Consider the following 19,612-nt stretch of genomic DNA (forward strand, 5'->3'; position numbering starts at 1 on the left):
TGTTTTAGAAGCTTTTCCTAACATGAAGTTAATTACACCTGGTATTTCAGAATGTTTGATGGTAACCTTTGGCATTTACATGCATGACGTCAGCCATTATCTTCTAGTTGTATTGCCATGTATTCCAGAAAGGCATGTAAGCATGTATCCTCTTCCAAACACTAATAACTTCTTTCCTGGCTATAAATCCAGCTGCATGATGTGTAAATGTAATTGAGCAGCCTACATAGATGTTTGGAGCTCATGTGGGAATATCTATTTGTAAGAGAACCTGAATATTCATGTAACTGTCCAGACATCAATAAATTTTCATTTTACCTTGTTTATTTGTGTTCCCCAGTGAACAGCAGCACTCTTAAGCTCAGAGTTAATAGGCACGTTCTTCAGAGATGTACCCTCTCTTACCTTAATAGGACATCTCCCTAACACATTTGTTTATCGGTTGCCAGGTAGCTCTCCCATCAGGTGACATGAGTATGTTTTCTTTGTCTTAGTGCACAGGTGACAGTTACCATTGTTTGCCATCAATTAGCTTGGGGTAGCATGTCAAGGATGTACAGGTGGTGTCACTTTACTCTGACAGCCACCCGATCCGGTTGAGAAGGGATTGTTTCATTATCCTCTTATCAGGGCTGCTGGATAATGATACTCTACACTGCAAAGTGGGAGAAAAAAAAGACAGGCAGAAAGAATAGATTTTTAGGGATTGGCAATGTTAAAATTATTCATGCCTCAAGGAGAAGGGAAAGATTAGAGAGCTGACAGGGCAAACCCTTAAGAAGCTTCTTTTTCCTAATACAGATGGAATACGGAATGATACCCTTCCTGATGGAGAAAGAGAAGAGGGGGGAAGTGCCCAGACATTAGGAGGAAAGAAAAAGAGGAACTAGTCCCTTCTGCTCATAGCGCGAGCAGGCAAGGATTAGCTGCCATCTCTCTCCCATTCTCCAATTAACCTCAAATGCAGCCTTCCAAGTGACCGTACCGGGACCTTTTCCTTGCTAGAAAACTCTCTGGTTTGTGGATTTAGGTCATGAGAGCATTTTCCACTGAACAACAGTGCAACTGAATGGTTTTATGATGAAATACAAAGAACTGCAGAAGGTATTGGGACACAAGTTTTCATTATTGAGGACCAAAACTCCAGTCACCCCCCTACCCCACCGTGTTGGTCATTTTCTTCAGAATGACTGAGGGGAAGTCTTTTTTGAATTCTGAAAATTAACCACGGCTGGATCTTTATGCTGTTGGAGAAACAAACACAAAGAAGTGCTGAAAATGTAAAAATACTTCAAGATAAACTAAGCTTCAAGGGGGACAATTGTGTTGACATTTTAGTAACAGCCCATTTTCGCTCCTTAACGAAGTGCAGTCATGCATGAAAATGACTTATCTTTTAAACTGAAACACATTATGGGTTGTAACTCAAAGGTGTGTATTACTCATGTAAAATAAAGTACAACATTTTAACCCTATGAGGATTCTTTCACAGGCCCTGAACACTTTATACCAACTTGCATTAGAAAAGTTGAACAAAAAATGCTTATTATCAGAGAGTATGATGTATATGCTCTTCTGCATTTTAAAGTGACTCTAGTTCACAGTTTATATTTATATGCATCTTTAGGTAAGAAGCCATTCTTTATTGGAGATTTACTATTTTGGAGCAGCATGCCTTTGTCTTCTCCATCCTGTTAATTATAGGAATAATTATAATAATATAAATAGGCAAGGAATAGCAACAATGGTTTGTCGAGCACTTAACCATGGTCCAGACACACTTAACACTATGCTAAGTGTTTCCTATATATTGTGTAATCCTCCTCGCCATCCTGTGAGGTATTATCCTTATTTAAGATGAAGAAACTGAGCTTAGGTTAAGTGACTTGCCCAAGACACAGGGCTAGTAATTGGTAAAGCTCAGATTCAAACCCAGGTCCATCTGACTCCCAGTGCATACTCTTTCTTCCTTTAATAACCACCCTGACACTATCGCTCCTGAGTGCCCAATTTCTGGTAGGCCAAAGTAGCTAAAATTTTCATTGCAGTTCAGTCATTTCCTGAATCCTTCCTAGGTTCAAATTTCTCCTGGAGAGAGCCTTGAGGAGGAAAGACAGAGACAAGATTGAGCTCACCATTTGAATGGGGCCTCTAATTCTTTTTTAATATCTCTGTGAAAGCCGACTTAGCCTGATTTCATTGATTAGTTTACCCCTCTGTACCCAGACCCTGGAAATAATACCCAAGAGATGAGTAGTGAGCCCATACCTCTTCCCATGTACCAGCCACCAAGCATTAAATGTCATTCCTCTGTGTCCCAACTCTGGCACTGATTATAAGTGAATTCACAATCTATGGATAAGACTGGTTCCCCCTGTCCTGTGAGAGCAGGCCCTCTATGAAGTGCAACACCATGGCTTTTCAGGTAATCATAAATGACTCTGAAAGCATATTTACTGTAACTACTAGGTGGCAACAGATCTGCCCAGCACATCTCTTCTTCGTGCGTTATTGACAGAGGCAGTGGCCTTTCAGCCCACGACATCAACATCATGCTCGCTTGTGGTAACAGGTGCATATATCTGATTGCTCATGAAGAACCCCTCCCTGCCTTCCTTCTTTCCCACCAGTGGATCGACATGCTCCTGACAAGCTTCTGAAATCTTTGTTTCAGAAAAAGCCCATCTCCTACCAGCTGTTTGTTTTCCAAACCAAATAATTCAGTTAATTTCTTGCCTGAGTTAATTTTCAGAGCTGGAAAATTTCAGCCGTGTTGAGGTCACTTTAGTGCTTTTAGGGTGGATAGAAGTAAAAATGGGAATCTACTTTTTGGATCCTAACCAGCATTTTGGTGGTTAAAACTACCCGTGTGCATTGTGTGTGGTGGGGGAAGAGTGCGTAGTGACTCCAAGCAGCCTTTACAAGTGGAGTATGCAGGGGTTCTGATACAGTATCAACACTCTTATGCCTTTGTTTTTGCATCCATCTTGCATTTGAGAGGCAATATAGTGTGATGGTTAGAGGCATGTGATCTGAAATCAGGTTTCCCAAGTTTGAATTCCAGGTCCACTACTTACCAGCCACATGACCTACATATGCCAGGTAACCTAATCAAGAACCTGATTAGGCCTCAAGTTCCTCAGCAGTAAACTGGAGAAAGGTTTGCAAAGTACTAAATAAATGTCATCTATTGAATCTGGGGCATGGGGCAGGCAAGAAGATGAAATACAGCAGAGATATGATCCAACACCTACTGCTCAAAGTGCAGTCCCCAGACCAGCAACCTCAGCATTGCCTGGGACTTTGGGAATTTGATAGAAGTTCAGAATCTCAGCATTTGCTGCCTCCAAGACCTAGTGAATCAGAATCAATATTTTACCCTGGTGAATTGTTTGCAAATTAAAGCTGGAGAAGCAGGATTCTAGCTGCCCATACAGTTTTGAACAGAAATATGCCCTCCAGTTGACTGTTTTTAATATACCTCAGCCTGACAAGGGAGGTCTTCTTCCCTGCCCTCTAAAATGATGAAAACATAGTCATGAAACAATGCCCATGGTAGCCTTCCCTGTCTCTGCGGATGGGCCTGAGACAAGTAGACTTTATTTTAGGAAATTTCCTTGCCTGAAAAACTCCTTGCCATTCTCTAGTCACACAGTGAATACATGACAGCTGAAGTGTCCCCAAGGGTGCCCTGTCCATACCCATTAGACATATAGATTAATTGTTTTCATCTGGATAGAGAGAGTGCTGCTTGTTAACCCAAACCTGAGCCAGTTAAAGGCTCGAGCCTAGAATGCCCTGGTCCCAGTAGCTGGTGAGATGGCATCTGGGGACCACACAGATCAACAAATGCTGCTTTGTCAAAATTAAAAAGCCCAACTGAGTCACCTCCACCTACCTCTATAAGGAGATGGGATGAGGGACTGTAGTGAGCTAAGCCCCAGAGAGAAAGAAAGACTAAAGCAGCAGGGAGGCCAGCTCCTGGTCCTCTGCTGGAAGTAGGGCTCACAAATTCATCTCAAGACCAAGCTTTTATTTCCTTGGGGAGTCCACCATCTCTTAATCACAAAAGCAATAAGAATTTCCAATATGTTGCTCTGCCGTGCCTAATCAGTTGTTCCAGCTGCCAGTCATCAGTGCAGTCTAGAGGCTCACCTAAAAGCCCTCTTCCAGCCTTGAAATCAACACTGACCCCTGAGGTGACACTAGACAATGAAGGCCGCCCCCGTAGGTAGCCTGTGTGTGCTGGTTAATTTGATCACAACAGTTTTGTTAATATTGCCCTAGATGCTGGAGGGTTCAGTTCTCTTCCTTATGCTTTGATTGATAGGCTTCATTGTATGCCCCATTAGTGGAGTTTGGAAAATCATTTTGAGTGTGTATGGAAGGAAATTTTTCCTTTTGTGAATGACCTTACAATTGCACTCTGACATGGAGATTTTCTTCCTGAGGTTAAAAATATCACTTGGCAAAGCCTGAGCATCTGTCTGTAAGTATTTGTTGTGGTGGGCAGGTCTGTGTGAAGGTCTCAGGTATTTGACTTCAAACATTAAGAGACTAGCGCCTGCCTGGTACAGAGTAAGGGCTGGAAAATTGTGTTTGAATGAATGAATACTCTTAGACTATAGTAAGATAGAATCCTGGATGTATGACTTTGATAGCTGGAAATTCCTAGAAGTCAGTGTAAGTAAGAGGCATTTCCTGTGCCATAGTGGCAATTTCTAAGAAATGTGGATCTTTGGTAGAGGTCAAAGGCAATCCTACTGAAGCCACTGATACCTGACAGCAGAGTTTTGTCCATTTTATATGAAGGCTATGTGAGATGGGAGTTGGATGAATGTTGGAAAGCCATGCTCTATTGTTACTTCCTCTGAATCTCTGGTCATTATATTGGTCCCAGGCAACATCCACAAACATTGCCCTGGACTCTGCATGCAAAGTGCTCTGTGTAGACACTGAATTATAAGCCTCTTCTAGGTTATCTAACCAGAAGAGAATTTGTCTTACATTTCTCATCCCATTTGTTAGAATATAGAGGCAAGTCCCAGGCTTCATTTTGCTGACAGGTAATTTCTTACACCCTACGTAAGAAACTGTTTCATACACTTTTTTAATATACTTTAAATTGAACCCTAAAGCCTCCCTTTCTTCCTCTCGTGGGGTCTCCAGTCAAAGGGTCTCTTCCTGTTCCAGTGTCATTCGCTGGCTGTAGCAGTGGAAGGAAGGGCTGTAGATGTGTGTTTGACTGTTGGTCAGTCAACATGTGACCTCAGCACAGCTGGAGGGCATGTTTCTGAGCCTTTGGCCCTAAACCACACACCTCTTAGGTCCCACCTCACATCCCCTTCACCACGTGTTCCTACCAGCGGCCATTGCTATGGCAACCAGGCATAACTTGGCAGCACCTCCCCTCAACTGCACTGGCTTTCTGTCCCCAGGCTTCTCTGATGCCCTGGTGTTGGGCATCTCTGAGAACCTTTAGCCACTGTGGTGTACATGCCTACTTGGAAGTGTGAGAGAAGTAACACCCTTTACCAGTGGGGAACAGGAGTTGGTGGATAAATGTTCCTTTTTGTCCTTGTCCTACTCACAGAGCCCAAGACGGGCTCCAGTGGCATTTAGATTGTGTTCATCTTTGTTTACTCAACAAACATGAATGACGTGTTGGAGGCAGTAGGCACCAAGGGTGTCTGGTTCACTAGTCTATCCCAGGACCTGGCTCAGTGTCTGCCACATGGTAGGTGCTCCGTAAATATTTGTGGAATAATTGGCTGCTGAGAGAGGAATGAGAAGAACACAAGTAACTCTGCACACACAGCAAAAATATTAAAATAAGTACAGAGGGCTTCCCTGGTGGCACAGTGGTTGAGAGTCCGCCTGCCGATGCAGGGGACACGGGTTCGTGCCCCGGTCCGGGAAGATCCCACATGCCACGGAGCGGCTGGGCCCGTGAGCCGTGGCCGCTGAGCCTGTGCGTCTGGAGGCCGTGCTCTGCAACGGGAGAGGCCACAACAGTGAGAGGCCTGCGTACCGCAAAAAAAATAATAATAATAATAATAAGTACAGAAAGGTAGAGGACATTACAGGCAAAAGCATAGTAGCTTAAATTGCCATGACATATTTGAGGTGTGGTCAGTTGTCTGATTTGGCCAGAGTTTAGGACACATTTTGGGATTTGGGGGGCACAAATAAGATAGTGTGTTAAACACGCAGCGTGTTGAACACCGTTTGATGTTCTATACTAGTAAGTCTCAGTATTTTGGTATAAGGATTTATAGAGGTCTGTTCCCCTCATTCAACTGCAACCTCCGCAAGGACAGGGGTGCACATATTGTAGAGTGGCTAGCATGTAGTAGGCACCAAATAAATATTGAATTTAAAAATTAATGGTTGGAGGATAGATGGATGGATGCATGATGATGGATGGTTGGTCCTGGCTATTAAGCGGGCTGAAGGAGAGGACCTTAACCAGGCCTAACTTTCAGTGTGTGGCAGGCTGCACACAATACCAAATTTCCCAGCCTATTTCTTTGCAACTAATGCAAAAACATGGCTAATATAGCTAATGTAGGCCTTTGGGAAGCAGCAGATTTTCTACTGAAGCATAGAGCAGAGCATGGAGTGTGTACACCAAGTTTCTCTGTTGCTCATGGGTTGTAAACAGCAAGGCAGCACTTCTCTGTGAAAAACACACACACATATATACAAAAATACCTCCAGCGGATAATGTGATGGGCACATTCAGCAACTACAATAAAATAAATAGGAGAGCTCACATTTCTACATTAAGGCAGAAAAAAGTTAGCTGTGTTTCCACAGTGTCTCTGTGACCTTCTTATTATTCCATTAGTTTTTGGAATAGTGTATAAAACACCAAGCTTCATGCTGACAAACACCGTATTGAAACTATTGCCGCAGTCAATCCAAACAGCCTTCTCCCATGGGTAAAATTATTATTTGGAATACAAGCAGAATGTGGTTGCTTGAGCAAGCTGAGCATAAATGAGGTAGTGATCCATAAGGTGACTCTAGTGAGTTTGCAAATGTGCAACTTTTCTGGAGGCTGACACACAGCAGAAGCTCTGCATTGCCCTTTTGAGCTGGTAAGCATTTTCTAGTCTCACCACCTCTTCAGGACTTGGAAGACTGTGGAGGATGCAGGCGTCTAAGGACAAGAGTTAACCTGACACAATGCTGACTTACCAAAAATAAAACCATCAAATGAGATCACACTCCTATCAGTAGCTTCTTGAGCGCGAAGATGATAATTCTGCTTCTTCAGGAGTTCCTTTAAGTACTTGAACTCTTGTTCCATTGGATTAAGCTTTCAGGGGCTGGGTCATTTGGGGGTATTAACTCTATCTTGGAGAGGTTGGAGAAAAGTGGTGCTGGTCTAAAAATACAGCTCCCTGAACTTTCAAACCTTCAAATCTCTTTGATTATGTGGCTTCTTTTTCTTAATCTTGAACCTGTTTCTTTTAATTTTTTAAAAATCCATTTATTCTTTGATATCAGTAGAGTAAGTTCAAAAAGAGCAAAGATGGGTATAAAGCTTGGCATAGCTTTGTATAGAGAAGGAAGTTAAAGAGAGTCAGCATAATGATGCTGGTATGATTGCAGCATAATGAGACGTCTGCTGAGTAGATCCAGGCACTGAGAGAGCTTCTCTGATAGTGATAGACTCCGAAAGTGACAAGCCCCAGTTTCTTCTGTGACATGGTACCAATTAGCCGATCTAAATGGGCACATATTTAAGTTTGAGGTCACGTACAGTTCTCAAAGGCTAGGCTGCCCCCAACAGCGAGGCTGTAACTCACTCTCTGTGTCATAATAGACAACAGCGGGAGAAGATCCCAGAGCTGTTTTTGAGGCCCCTTTTCCATATTTTGTGGTGTTGGGAGAGGAGTCATGTTTGCTGAAGACTAAGTACATTTATCCATCACACCATTGGGAAATGCCCAGGGTCGGTTAGACTCTGAAGTTAAAAGAATGTAGGATGCTGCATTGGTACTAGGATCAGGGGAAGCTCTGTTCTCATTACATCGATTTAGCAGTGACACGGAGACTGGGCATGACCCACAGCGCCTCACTGCAGCATCGAGAAGAGGAAGAAGGCCTGTGTTGTATCCTTCTGGGTCAGCAGACCGCATATTCTGTTACCTGACTGTCCTCCCCTGTGACTGAAAAGTGCTAATACAGAGACCTTCGCCCAGGTGCAGACATTACAAGATTGGCTAATTATACAGTGTCCAGACAGGGAACTTGCCGGGCAAGGCAGCTCTTATGAGACGAACCATGAATGTCAGCCTGGAGCGAGCTGAACATGGACTCCTCAGACAGAAGTAAAGGCACATTAGCCGGGGAGCCTGTTCCACCGTGAACACAAAAGCTGTGTATATCCAATAAGGGGAGAACTGTTCCCTTAAAAACCACCGAAGAGAAAAACAACCAAGCCCCTAAAATGTGCTTGCTGTCAGCCTTCAGTATTTAAAGAGTGCGTGCTTCATTTGGGGCGCAGTCTGATGCTTGTTCTCCCTTGATTTCAGCTTCAGTTTTCTCCAGCAATCATTCAGGCCGAAGTGGGACAGCTGCTGGGGCCATGCCAACCCCACATCCTGTCAGTCACCCTTCTCCGGGACATAATGTACAGGGGAGCTCCCGCAACCCCTCCTCCCAGTTACCTGCACCCACAGCTGCGGACGCGGGAGCTGAGAGGTAAGGCCATCCGTCTCTCTCTTCTAATAGGTGGCACCGCCAAACCTCCCTCCACCAAGAAGAGCTTTGACAGTTGCTGAAGTTTATTAATAATCCATTGGTGGGTTGAATTACCCAAAGGTGACATTTTAAAAGTACATGCACAAAACGCGTGAACCGAATATCTCATTATCTGTTTTATTTCCCATGGGGAAAAAAATAAAGATACTGGCAATAGCCCACTGAAGTGTCTGATGCTGGGAAAATGCATCAGAATGTTCCTGTCGTTCCTCAGTTTGTTTCAGGGACTCAATTTTAAGGTAATGTCCCTACAGGTTGACACGCTTTCCAGATGTAAGATGGTACCTTCAGCACATAGATCAGTGGTGTTATCTTAAGAATACAGCATAAAAGGGCACAGGATTTTATACACACTACCAGAAAGGGGCTGTTCACTGAATACTTTATGTTGATACTACCCTCATAAAGAGTTTCTGGAAGAAAATTTTTCAATCTTGACACTTCGGTCCCTGTCTTTGGACTGCCCAGTCCTCCAGTGGTGTGGACAGCATGCTACTTCTTTCATTCTCCTCTCCACTTGTCATCTGGCTTGAACTGACCTAGACATCCATGGGAAAAAGTTCTTGTGGGCACCCCTATGCAATCCTGGAATGGTAGGCATTTGGTAGACAAAATAATGGGTTGAATAGGCAACAGGAGTAAAAGTTTTGAATCTTTGATTTCACCAGCAGTCTGTGGTTTTGTTGGTGTTGGCCTGGTCTAGGAGTTTTTTAATGTGTTTTTAAGTCCACTAAGCCATATTTTAAAATTTTATGCCTACCCTTTATTAATACATCTGTTCATTTAATAAGCATCTGTTGAATACTTGCTATGTGTCATACATTTTGCTGAAGATGAAAAGATGATTAAAACCTGGTCCTGCCATTATAGGATTTGGTAGTGAAGACAGACATGCAAACAACATATAGTAATGCTGGTTGGATAAATGATGTAACAAAGGTGCCACAGGAGCTCTATCTGTGCCTTGGGAGGGGGAGAAAAGAAAGACAAGAGTGATCTAGACATTACAGGAAGATGAAGGCTCTTCCAGATGGATAAATGGGGAAGAGCATCCAAGGTAGCCAGAGGAACATATGTAAGACATGAGAGGGGGAAGGACACATGGAGGGAGCAAGGTGCCAGTAACTCAGGTGGCATCATCAGGTAGACATGGCGGACAAAGTCAGGTGAGAATGGGTTGGCTCATGGGGAACAACCATGCTGAAGATTTTACCCCTGATCCTACTGGAAGTGAAGAACCATTATAGACCCTTTATTAGGAGAGAAACACATCAGATTGTCGTTTTAGAGAAGGAACTCAGGTGACAAGATGGTAAAGTAATTGAGGTTTGAAGCAGGGATGAAAGGGAAAATAAGAAGGAGGTTATTATAGAAGTCCTTATGAACAATATGAGGACCTGAGCTAAGGCAAAGCAGTAAGGATGGAGAATTTATTCAAGGGCTATTAGTTAGGAGGCAGCATCACTAATTATAAATATATGTGTGGGGTAAAGAGGAGGGACCAAAATTCATTCCTCAGTTACACCCCGAGACATCAAGATGGAAAATGGTGCCATTAACAAAGGAAAACAGGGTGTTGGGTAGAGGTGAGGGTGGGAAAGAAGGAATGATAATAAATGCACTTTAGGGTTTGGACTTTCAGGTGGCTGTAAAACATCCAGGTGGATGTGTCTGGTAGGCAATTGAAACATGGATCAGAATATGTTAGACTTAATCCTAACACTTCTATGTACATGGTTATGTGTAAACAAATTATTAGCCTTCTCTCACAGGATCTGTCAGCAAAGCAGTGCAAATGATAATCATCTATTAAGTTCACAGATTTGCCAGTTGTTGGATGTATTTCTGTAAGTTCAGATGAGCTTATTCATTTTAGGATTTTATTTAGATCCCAGTTGAGTTTTTTTTTTTTTCTTTTTTTTTTTTTTTCTTTCTTTTTGCGGTATGCAGGCCTCTCACCGTCGTGGCCTCTCCCGCTGCAGAGCACAGGCTCCGGACGCGCAGGCCCAGCGGCCATGGCTCACGGGCCCAGCCGCTCCGCGGCATATGGGATCCTCCCAGACCGGGGCACGAACCCGTATCCCCCGCACCCGCAGGCGGACTCTCAACCACTGCGCCACCAGGGAGGCCCCCCAGTTGAGTTTTAAATGATATTATCCATGGGCTTTTCATCATCCCATTTCATTCTGCCTGGCCAAGCATCATACCCTACAAGGTAGTGAAGCTAAGAAACCATCCATAGGCATCTCCTCCTCTTTGTCTCATCTTATTGGTAGTTATAAAGACTCTTTACAAGAATATAAGAAAAAAGTAATCTGTGTGTCTTCTTTTTTGTACACAGCCTTTAAAAGAATCAATGTAGAAAAAGATTTTAACCATTATTAGAGTCAAAAACAACAACAACCCAAACACCTGATTAAATCCCAGCTCTCACAGTTGCTAATTGTTTGATTGTGTTCCTTGGATGCTCCTGCTGCTTGGGTTGTTTCTGGTTTTGTTTTTAACATTTCATTTTGTTTTATTTTATGTTTTTTTTTCAATTTCGTCTTTTGAATGTTGGTAACATATTAAAAAATTTCAAGAATGGCACAGTGAACACCCATATACCCTGCACCCATGTTCACCCACTGTTAACATTTTGCCACCTTCTCTCTCTCTTTCTGTCTCTTTCTCTTTCTGACTTGAGAGATCCTTTATTTGTCTGTTTCCTTGCTTGCCTGTTGTTTCTGAACCAATCTGAGAGAATATCAATGAGCTTTAACCCTAATTACTTTAGGAAAGATCTAAGAGGGACATTTTGCCTACATAATCACAATGTAATTATCACACTCAGGAAATTTAACATTGATAATGTATATTGTCTAATATGCAATCAATATTCAGATTTCCCAAATTGTGTGAATAAAGTTCTATATAGCTAGAGTTTTTTTCTTTCTTTTTATGATCCAGGATCTAAGGATCACAGTTCTGATTTCTTTTTAGTCTTCTTTACTCTAATGAAGTTTCCCAGCTTTTAAAAAAATCATCTTCTTCTTCATTATTATTATTATTGCTTTTTTCATGACATTGACAGTTTCTAAAGAACTGAGGAGATTTATTTTGCAGAATGTTCCACAGTTTGGACTTGTCTGATTTTTTTTCCTCCTTAATAAACTTGTTCGTTTTGGGCAGGAATAACACATAGGTGATGGGGTGTTCCTTAGCTCTTTTGAGCCTTTGTTTACACTCATGGGGAATTAGGATTAGATGAACCAAAGCAGGTAAAACACCTAGCTTGTTACATGGCATGAGGACAGGCAACCTTGGCATGGCTGAGAGATTCAGGTTTGTAAGGATGTTGTCAAATGATTGCAGTGGCTGATAATATAATCATGGAAGGGAAAATGGAGAGGCAGAGGAAGGTGGTGTACTTTGCATGGCTGGGTGAATGAAGTGGATATTTTCACTTTTGTGGCTTTGCCTTTTTGCTCTGCTCTCCCCACAGGATGTGAGCCCCGTTCCTATGCCAGCCCAACTGGCAGGAGCAAGGGTGTGGAGGTTTATCTCTTCCAATCAGGTTTGGAGATGAGGATGACTGGAGAAACAGCCCTGAATTATTCACTGTGTTTGCACTAATGTCCAGCATAAAAACACTAAGAGGAAATGTGCTTACCTTCCGCTTTGGGTTTATATATCTTTGCCTCTGTTTGCCTGGGAAATTCCCCAGTAAAAACCCCAGCAGTTTTCCTAACGGAAATAAGTTTATCCACTTTGCGATTTTTAGTGGGAAACTGGCATTTTTTTCCTGCTTTGCGGGCATTGATTCATCATTTATTTAGCTTTAACTTGTTAATAAAATGGGCTGAGTCACTGTCATAAGTCAGGAAAGGTCCACTACATCTATCCAGTTAACATCTGTTTCTTTGATCCTTACCACCGTAAAATAAAGTAAACGCAAGTTCTCTCAATTTGACGAGGTTCCATTTTTATTTTGAAATATTATCTGAATGACACATCGTTTCAGTGATTTAAGCCGAACTACACCACATCACCTAATGTTGATTTAAAATTAATATGGGAAGTGGTGTTTTACTGTGTCATATTGAACGAGCCAGTGGTACTTTATGACAGTGGGAACTCAGTGTCTTCGGAAATGTTAATTTATTGGGTTTCAAAGTATGTCTTTTAGACCAGAGAAAACAAACATTGATGGAAGTCCCTTTTTGAGATGGAGAAATCTTGCAATCCCAAGAATAAGTCAGCTGGATTTGTGTCACTCATCTTGTTCAAGAGCATGTTGGCTGCCTCTCCCCTTCTAAAGAAGGCCACAAATATGGTGTGCTCTGTAGCATAAGTGACAGTGTTTAGGGGACTTGTGGTTTACCAGAGTGGAGCGACATGTAAAGAGCTTCCTATGAGCCCCACCTCTGAGCCAGAGAAGACTGAAAACAAGGAAAGGATGTGCTCTGCCCGTGGAGAATGCATTCTAGTACAGGAATCAACAGCAGAGAATGTTAGGGACAATTTTTTTGGAGAAAGTAATCTAAACACCTTAACTAAATAAGGAATGTCAGTTTCTTGAATCTGTATGAAGTATTGGGAAGCCTTCCTGTTTTCCATTCATATCAGATGTGATACTGCTAGAATTCTAGGGACTTTGATATATGTGCGGTCTTTCTATGCCTTTGGGTAACCAGGGCTGGTCTTCACAGATAACATTTTCTTATTCACCATTGGGAACATATTGTAGCTTTCCTGGATGCCAAGGGGTTAAAAACAGCAATTGTTTTCTATGTCATGTCTTTGCAATTATGTAAAGTTCTTTAGCTCTAGTCAAACCAACCTGCTCACTGACTTAGCTTGGTTGTTTTCTGCATCTTAATTCAGGATCTTTCTCTACCTAAAGAGACAATAAGGATATTCCCTTATTATCTTATTCTTGACTAAATGTTATCAGCCTGGGGCTTGGCTTAGTTTCAGCCCAGAAAGCCTCCTTGCCTCTTGCAGCTCCCCAGTTAAATCTATCTCATTTATTTTCCATTTCCCAGATGTCCACTTGCTAACTGGATTATTAGTTCTTTGAGGGCAGGAACCTAAAATTTCCTTGTAACCTCCAGGGTTCCTGTGATGCTAAGGCAGGTTTGATAAGGGAAAAGGACCAGTGAGGGGAATGCCTAGGAAACAGGGGGTCATTGCCAACTCCCACTGCCCAGGTGGGAGATTCCTAGAAAGGATTACTCCCCTTGATTCATTGGTCTGAAGGATGGTGACCTCAAAGCTCCAGCATCTTATATAACCTGCATACTTCTATACAATACGTAGTTACTCTAATATATATGTTCACACACACACACACACACACACACTGCTAGGAGTCTCTTGCCATCACCCATTGCTGGGGTTCCCTTTGCTTTCCTGTGGTCTTTTTTTTTTTTTTTTTTTGCGGTATGCGGGCCTCTCACTGTTGTGGCCTCTCCCGTTGTGGAGCACAGGCTCTGGACATGCAGGCTCAGCGGCCATGGCTCACAGGCCTAGCCACTCCGCGGCATGTGAGATCTTCCCGGACCGGGGCATGAACCCGTGTCGCCTGCATCGGCAGGCAGACTCTCAACCACTGTGCCACCAGGGAAGCCCTCCTGTGGTCTTTAATACTAGATGCTCAATACTAACTATTCCCACATATTTGCATCTGTAGTATCTGAACAGCTCAAAACTAGGCCTGCTGCTTTGCTGTCCTTCCCTCCCCAGGACTTTCTTAGTAAACAGGGACACTGATATCTTCACCCACTCAGCTTTTCCATAGACACATACACATACACATTCTCTCTCTCTCTCTCCACATAATCTTTTATCTCTCTTTTTAATCTTCTAGTATGTTTGCAATAATGGCTAAAATCATACACATCATACAAAATATTAAAGTTTATCAAAATGAGGTTCATTCATTTATTAAATCATTCAGTCAGTATTTGGGCACCAGGCAATATACTGGACACTGAGGACATAGTGGTCAATGAGACTGACAGGAGCCTGGCCCTCTCAAAGCACCTAGTCCAGCAAGAGCTAACCTGGTCAATAGGTGATCATAATTTCGGGTGCTATGAAGGGGCGCTACAGGAGGCTGAGGAGGCATACAGAAGGAGTACCTAACCCAAAATTGGGGAGGGAGGAATAGAAGAAAAAATATCTCCCTGAAATCTGAAGGTCTGTAGAACCCAGCCAGGCAACGTCATATATACAAAAGCTAAGAGGAGAGAGAGCAAGCGAGGACGGAGCTTCATAAATAAATGTAGGAGGAGGCTCATGAGCTGCGTTAAGGTGCTTGGGCTTTACGTAGAGAACAGGCTTCTGTGTATTTGGCTAAGACAGGTACCCTGGTGACTCTGGCATACATTTCAAAGACCTCCATATCCTGTTATCCACCCAGCAAGAGTTCAGAACATATTCTGTGCCCAACAGAAGAAGAAATGATGAAGAATGTACGAATGATCTGTCTTGTCCTCAAGCAGACAGAGGCTGTCCTTTCCATATCCTAGACTGATAAGGCAACACAATGGGTTTTGTATTATTTTCCTTTTTAACACAATTTGTAAAGACAATTTTGTCCCTTGCAATTCCAAGCTTGTAGTTTATATAGTCATGACCTATTTAAGAAGATTTTGAAGAGTCAGTGTCAAAAAAAAATTACCTCCATGTTAGAGACAAAGTGCAGAACATCTGAAAGTTAGAGCTCTAATATCAATAACTTGCCCTCACTGTTCTTATCATAACAGAGAAGACTGGAGTATTATTAAGGTGTCCACGTTGCTGTGTGTCATAATTTAGTTGCAATTTACCCAGTGAGCACTGCTCTCAGAGGCTCCTTGATGTGTATTACAGACCCTTTCCCACGTGCATAGATAGCTGACTTATAAGGCAACAAACACTGGCAAAACAAACAAACAAACAAACAAAGCTTGTCAATCTTTATCACTGAAATAATTGAGAAAAGCCATAGTCAGAAAATAAATATAAGCCTCAAATATCCATTGTTATCAGCCTGAGTATTGGCATCTACATCATCCTCTGTTAGAGTCTATTGATAGGACGCTTACCTAATGTCATGTGGTCAAGAGCATCATTCTTTCTCTTTGGACTTCAGCACTTTACATTCAGAAAACAGTTATCCACATTTAACATGCCATTAAGGGGTCAGTTTCTTTCTAGAAAAGAGACATCCACAGATGTTCAAGATTAAAAGAGGTGGGGTCCAAAATTTACCACACACACACACACACACACACACACACACACACACACACACACACACACACACACACACACACACACACACACACACACACACACACACACACACACACACACACACACACACACACACACACACACACACACACACACACACACACACACACACACACACACACACCCCTACTTGAGAATTGCTGAATGTAACGAATGTTGTTCCTGATGTTGATGCTGTGAGCACAAAGAGGTAGAAACTTCCAATATCCTAGATTTGCAAATGGAGATTACAGCATTGTATCTTAGACGGAAAAGCTTGAGGTCCTTTTTCTGTTCTGTTTTCTTTAAATCTGTGGAAAATTCCTGGTACTTCTTGATGTTTATTCCAGGGCAGAATAGCCCACCAGTCTTAAAACTTCTTAAATATTGATCCATGACCACAGCCATGCTTCATCCTCTCTGGAAAATATCAGTTGGGTTATTGGCCTTTGGAATGACCTTTCTTTTCACAGAGATCTTCACCTTACTAATAGCTTCTTATAAATACGCCACCCTGACTCACTTGTAATAGTCACACGTACAGGGAAATTGGTGATATTTGTTACTTTCTTGTTACCTACCTAATGACTGTGAATGGCTCCTCTGGAAGAAAAATAAAACAGCAACAGCAACAACAAGGCATTGCTGAACTAGCTGCCATAGTCCACCCTGATCTATCTCTCATTTAAATTTCTGGGCAGATAACAGGATATGGAGGCCTTTGAAATGTATGCCAGAGTCACCAGGGTACCTGTCTTAGCCAAATACGCAAAAGCCTGTTCTCTACATAAAGCCCAAGCTCCTTAATGCAGTGTGGTCTGCAAAACTTTTATGAGCCTAATTGCCAGAGTCCAATATATTTCTTGATAATGGAGGAAAATAATGAGCTAGGTCTACATGGCTGTCTTCAGCTTACTATTAAAAACCTAAAAAGCCTAGGAGTCAACTTTGATTCCTCCCTTTGCCCAAGCACTTTCATATAGAATTAACCTGTAAGTCCTGTTAGCTCTGCCTTCAAATACATTTTAAGCCTAATTAGCTCCACTCCTCCACACCCAGCTCACCGGTATCCCCTCCTGTCTCAAGTACAACAGCCCCCTAACTGGTTTCCTAACATCCAGTCTTGCTTACCCACAACCTTCTACTTTCACCCTAGCAGCACACCTGGCCTTTGCTCCACACCACAACAGGAGCTGCCCTTTAACATGTAAATTGAATCATTGAGGATTTTCTGCTCACATCTGTGTTCCCACCATACTTAGAATAAAGTCCAAACTCATTTTTATAGTGTGAAAGGCAGCAGTAACCCTGAGCAGCTGATTGATGCACTTCCATCTCCACATTCTCCTTTGTGTCACTTCATGGCGAAGCAGGAGATGCTGATGTGAGCATACACGTGTCACTCCAGCAAACAAATGGCTTGACTTGTGGTTCAAGTATTCGTTCACATCAGTTTGTTTTCCATGGATTTTAAATTTTGCAATGCACTATATCATCATTTTAGATTAATTATAAACGCACATTACAAACCATCTATTAGAAGGTCTGTAAAAGGAACTATAATTTTTAAGTGCCAATGAAGTTGTTTCACCTCTGAATGCCAAATCAGCCATCTTTATTTTGTTCCCACATTCCAAACAAATCCACTTCATGAGAAGCCCAAGATGACGTTTTTTTAGTCCCCTTGGATTTTCAATCAGGAAAGTGAGTCATGACAGTAAAAGGAATGCTTGAGGTAAAATAGAATTCCTTTTCTTGAAACCTCTACTTTAGTGCATTAGCGTGAAGCAACATGGAGTTCGCTAAGCCATTATAGTATTCAAATGTGGCAATGTGTTCTTTTCATATGCTTCCTCTGAAACAGCAAGTCATATGGAGCCAGAATTCCCAGAGTGAAAGCCCACAAGCCATTCTAGCCCGAGTCACGATATCCACATATTATAAAGTGCCTCATCTCTGATGTAGAAAAGGCTGTTCCAAGGAAAGCCTCTGCTTAATGTTTTAACAGTGTGATCTGGAAATCACCTTCATCTTTTCCCCTCTCAGGTGGGGGTAGTTGGAGAAATTGGCTCCTAAGAAACTATATCTTTTTTCAAGCGAAGGTCTGTTTGTTCAATAGTGGTGAGGACTCTATTGAAGTGAGCAGAAACCAAGAGACAAAGTTCCTTGGATTAGTCTTTTTGCCTCCTTTTCTGAGAAATAATCTTTAGTTGCTTTTCTGTTTAGTTGCAAAGAGAAAAACTTTTCTCTGTTTTAATCATCTTCCTCAGAGTAATGGTTGGAATCATTCTCCTGAAGATGTTCTCCCCCCAGAAACAGAAACTGGTTTCTGGACAAATATAATATTCAACTGGCCATTTGCACCAATTCGACAAAGGTACCATCCACCTGGACAGAAGAATTGGCACTAAGTTGGGAGCCATGTCTATGGAACCAGTGGTCTCTTCAACAGAGTATTTCTTCAACAGCAACAGCCAACATTTATTAATTATCTTTGCAGAGTACTGGATGAGGTGCTGAAGATACAAAATGGTTGCAAACGTCTGAGGATTTGATGCTCTTTCCATCTGTAAAAGCCAAGAGTCCTTCTCTAATTGTGAATTTTTAAATATATGCTGTTTCTTTTCATTCATTTCTGTAGCCAATTGTTGAGTCTCATCTTCAAGAGAAGGTATAGAAATTCATTTGTGGTTATTACAATAGTAACCTGACATCCTTCAGATGAAGAGAAAAAAGCACATATAAACAGCACATGTTATTACTGAACAAACCACCACCCAGCTAGTTTCTTTTCAAATTTATGGATTATATTGACTTCTGAAGTCTCACTTGGCAGTGGCTTTCAAAGGCACCTGGCTGTACTTGGCAGGAGTACTGCATTGGAAGTTAGTTCTAAAAGTTCTTCTGATGTCAAGAGACTCGTGTTTTCAGTTTGTGACCATGAGAAAGGTATGCAAGAAGCTGTTTTGTAATCTACCTATACCTCTCTTTCTCATGTTTGGAGAAAAATAACACTTTTTTTCTCATTTCTCATCTAGCATTCTCATCACACTTTCTTCCGAATGTTTTTCTTTCACCTAATGCATTCTATTTCAAAGCAGACTGAACTCTATGCCTAACACTATGCTGAACAAGAGAAAGTCTTCCCTTTGCCACAGGACTATGAGTTAATCCCCTTGCTTTGACCTACTCAAAGCTGCCCAAGGGACGATATCATTACAGAATTTTTTTTCACCACAGAATTTTTGACATGAAATGTCTAAGACCACTCTGGATAAATTTTCTTCTGGTTGGCACTTTTTTTGTAAAGAGGATTTGGCAGAATCAGACTTTTCTTTCCTTTCTCCCCATCACATCAGATTCTGAAATAGACAACCAACCAAGTCACAGCCAATTCTTCAGTCAAGATATTCCAAAAAACCTGGCTCTTGGTTAAATGTGTCCTGCATAATTCATTTTTGTAACATATCCTGGATGTCCTCTCCTCCTCCCTTTGCATTTCCACAGGGGAATAATAGTGTGATACCGTGGGCCATATGTCACTGTATACAAGAAAAAATACACTTCTCTGCCT

The 19,612-nt window shown here is 42.0% G+C and overlaps 1 protein-coding gene across 5 annotated transcripts in view; it reads left to right on the forward strand.

Annotated features, from left to right (window-relative positions):
• The window catches only part of GLIS3 (GLIS family zinc finger 3), a 526,603-nt gene that overhangs the window by 461,008 nt on the left and 45,983 nt on the right, over positions 1 to 19,612 (forward strand). For all 5 annotated transcript variants that reach the window (XM_081236440.1, XM_081236438.1, XM_081236439.1 and 2 more), the window contains one exon: positions 8,547 to 8,715. In XM_081236440.1, the coding sequence (XP_081092566.1) occupies positions 8,547 to 8,715 (169 nt within the window). The remainder of the gene's footprint in view (positions 1 to 8,546; positions 8,716 to 19,612) is intronic.

The sequence above is a fragment of the Mesoplodon bidens genome, assembly GCF_964165515.1.
Source record: "Mesoplodon bidens genome assembly, chromosome: 6".
Lineage (NCBI taxonomy): Eukaryota > Metazoa > Chordata > Mammalia > Artiodactyla > Ziphiidae > Mesoplodon > Mesoplodon bidens.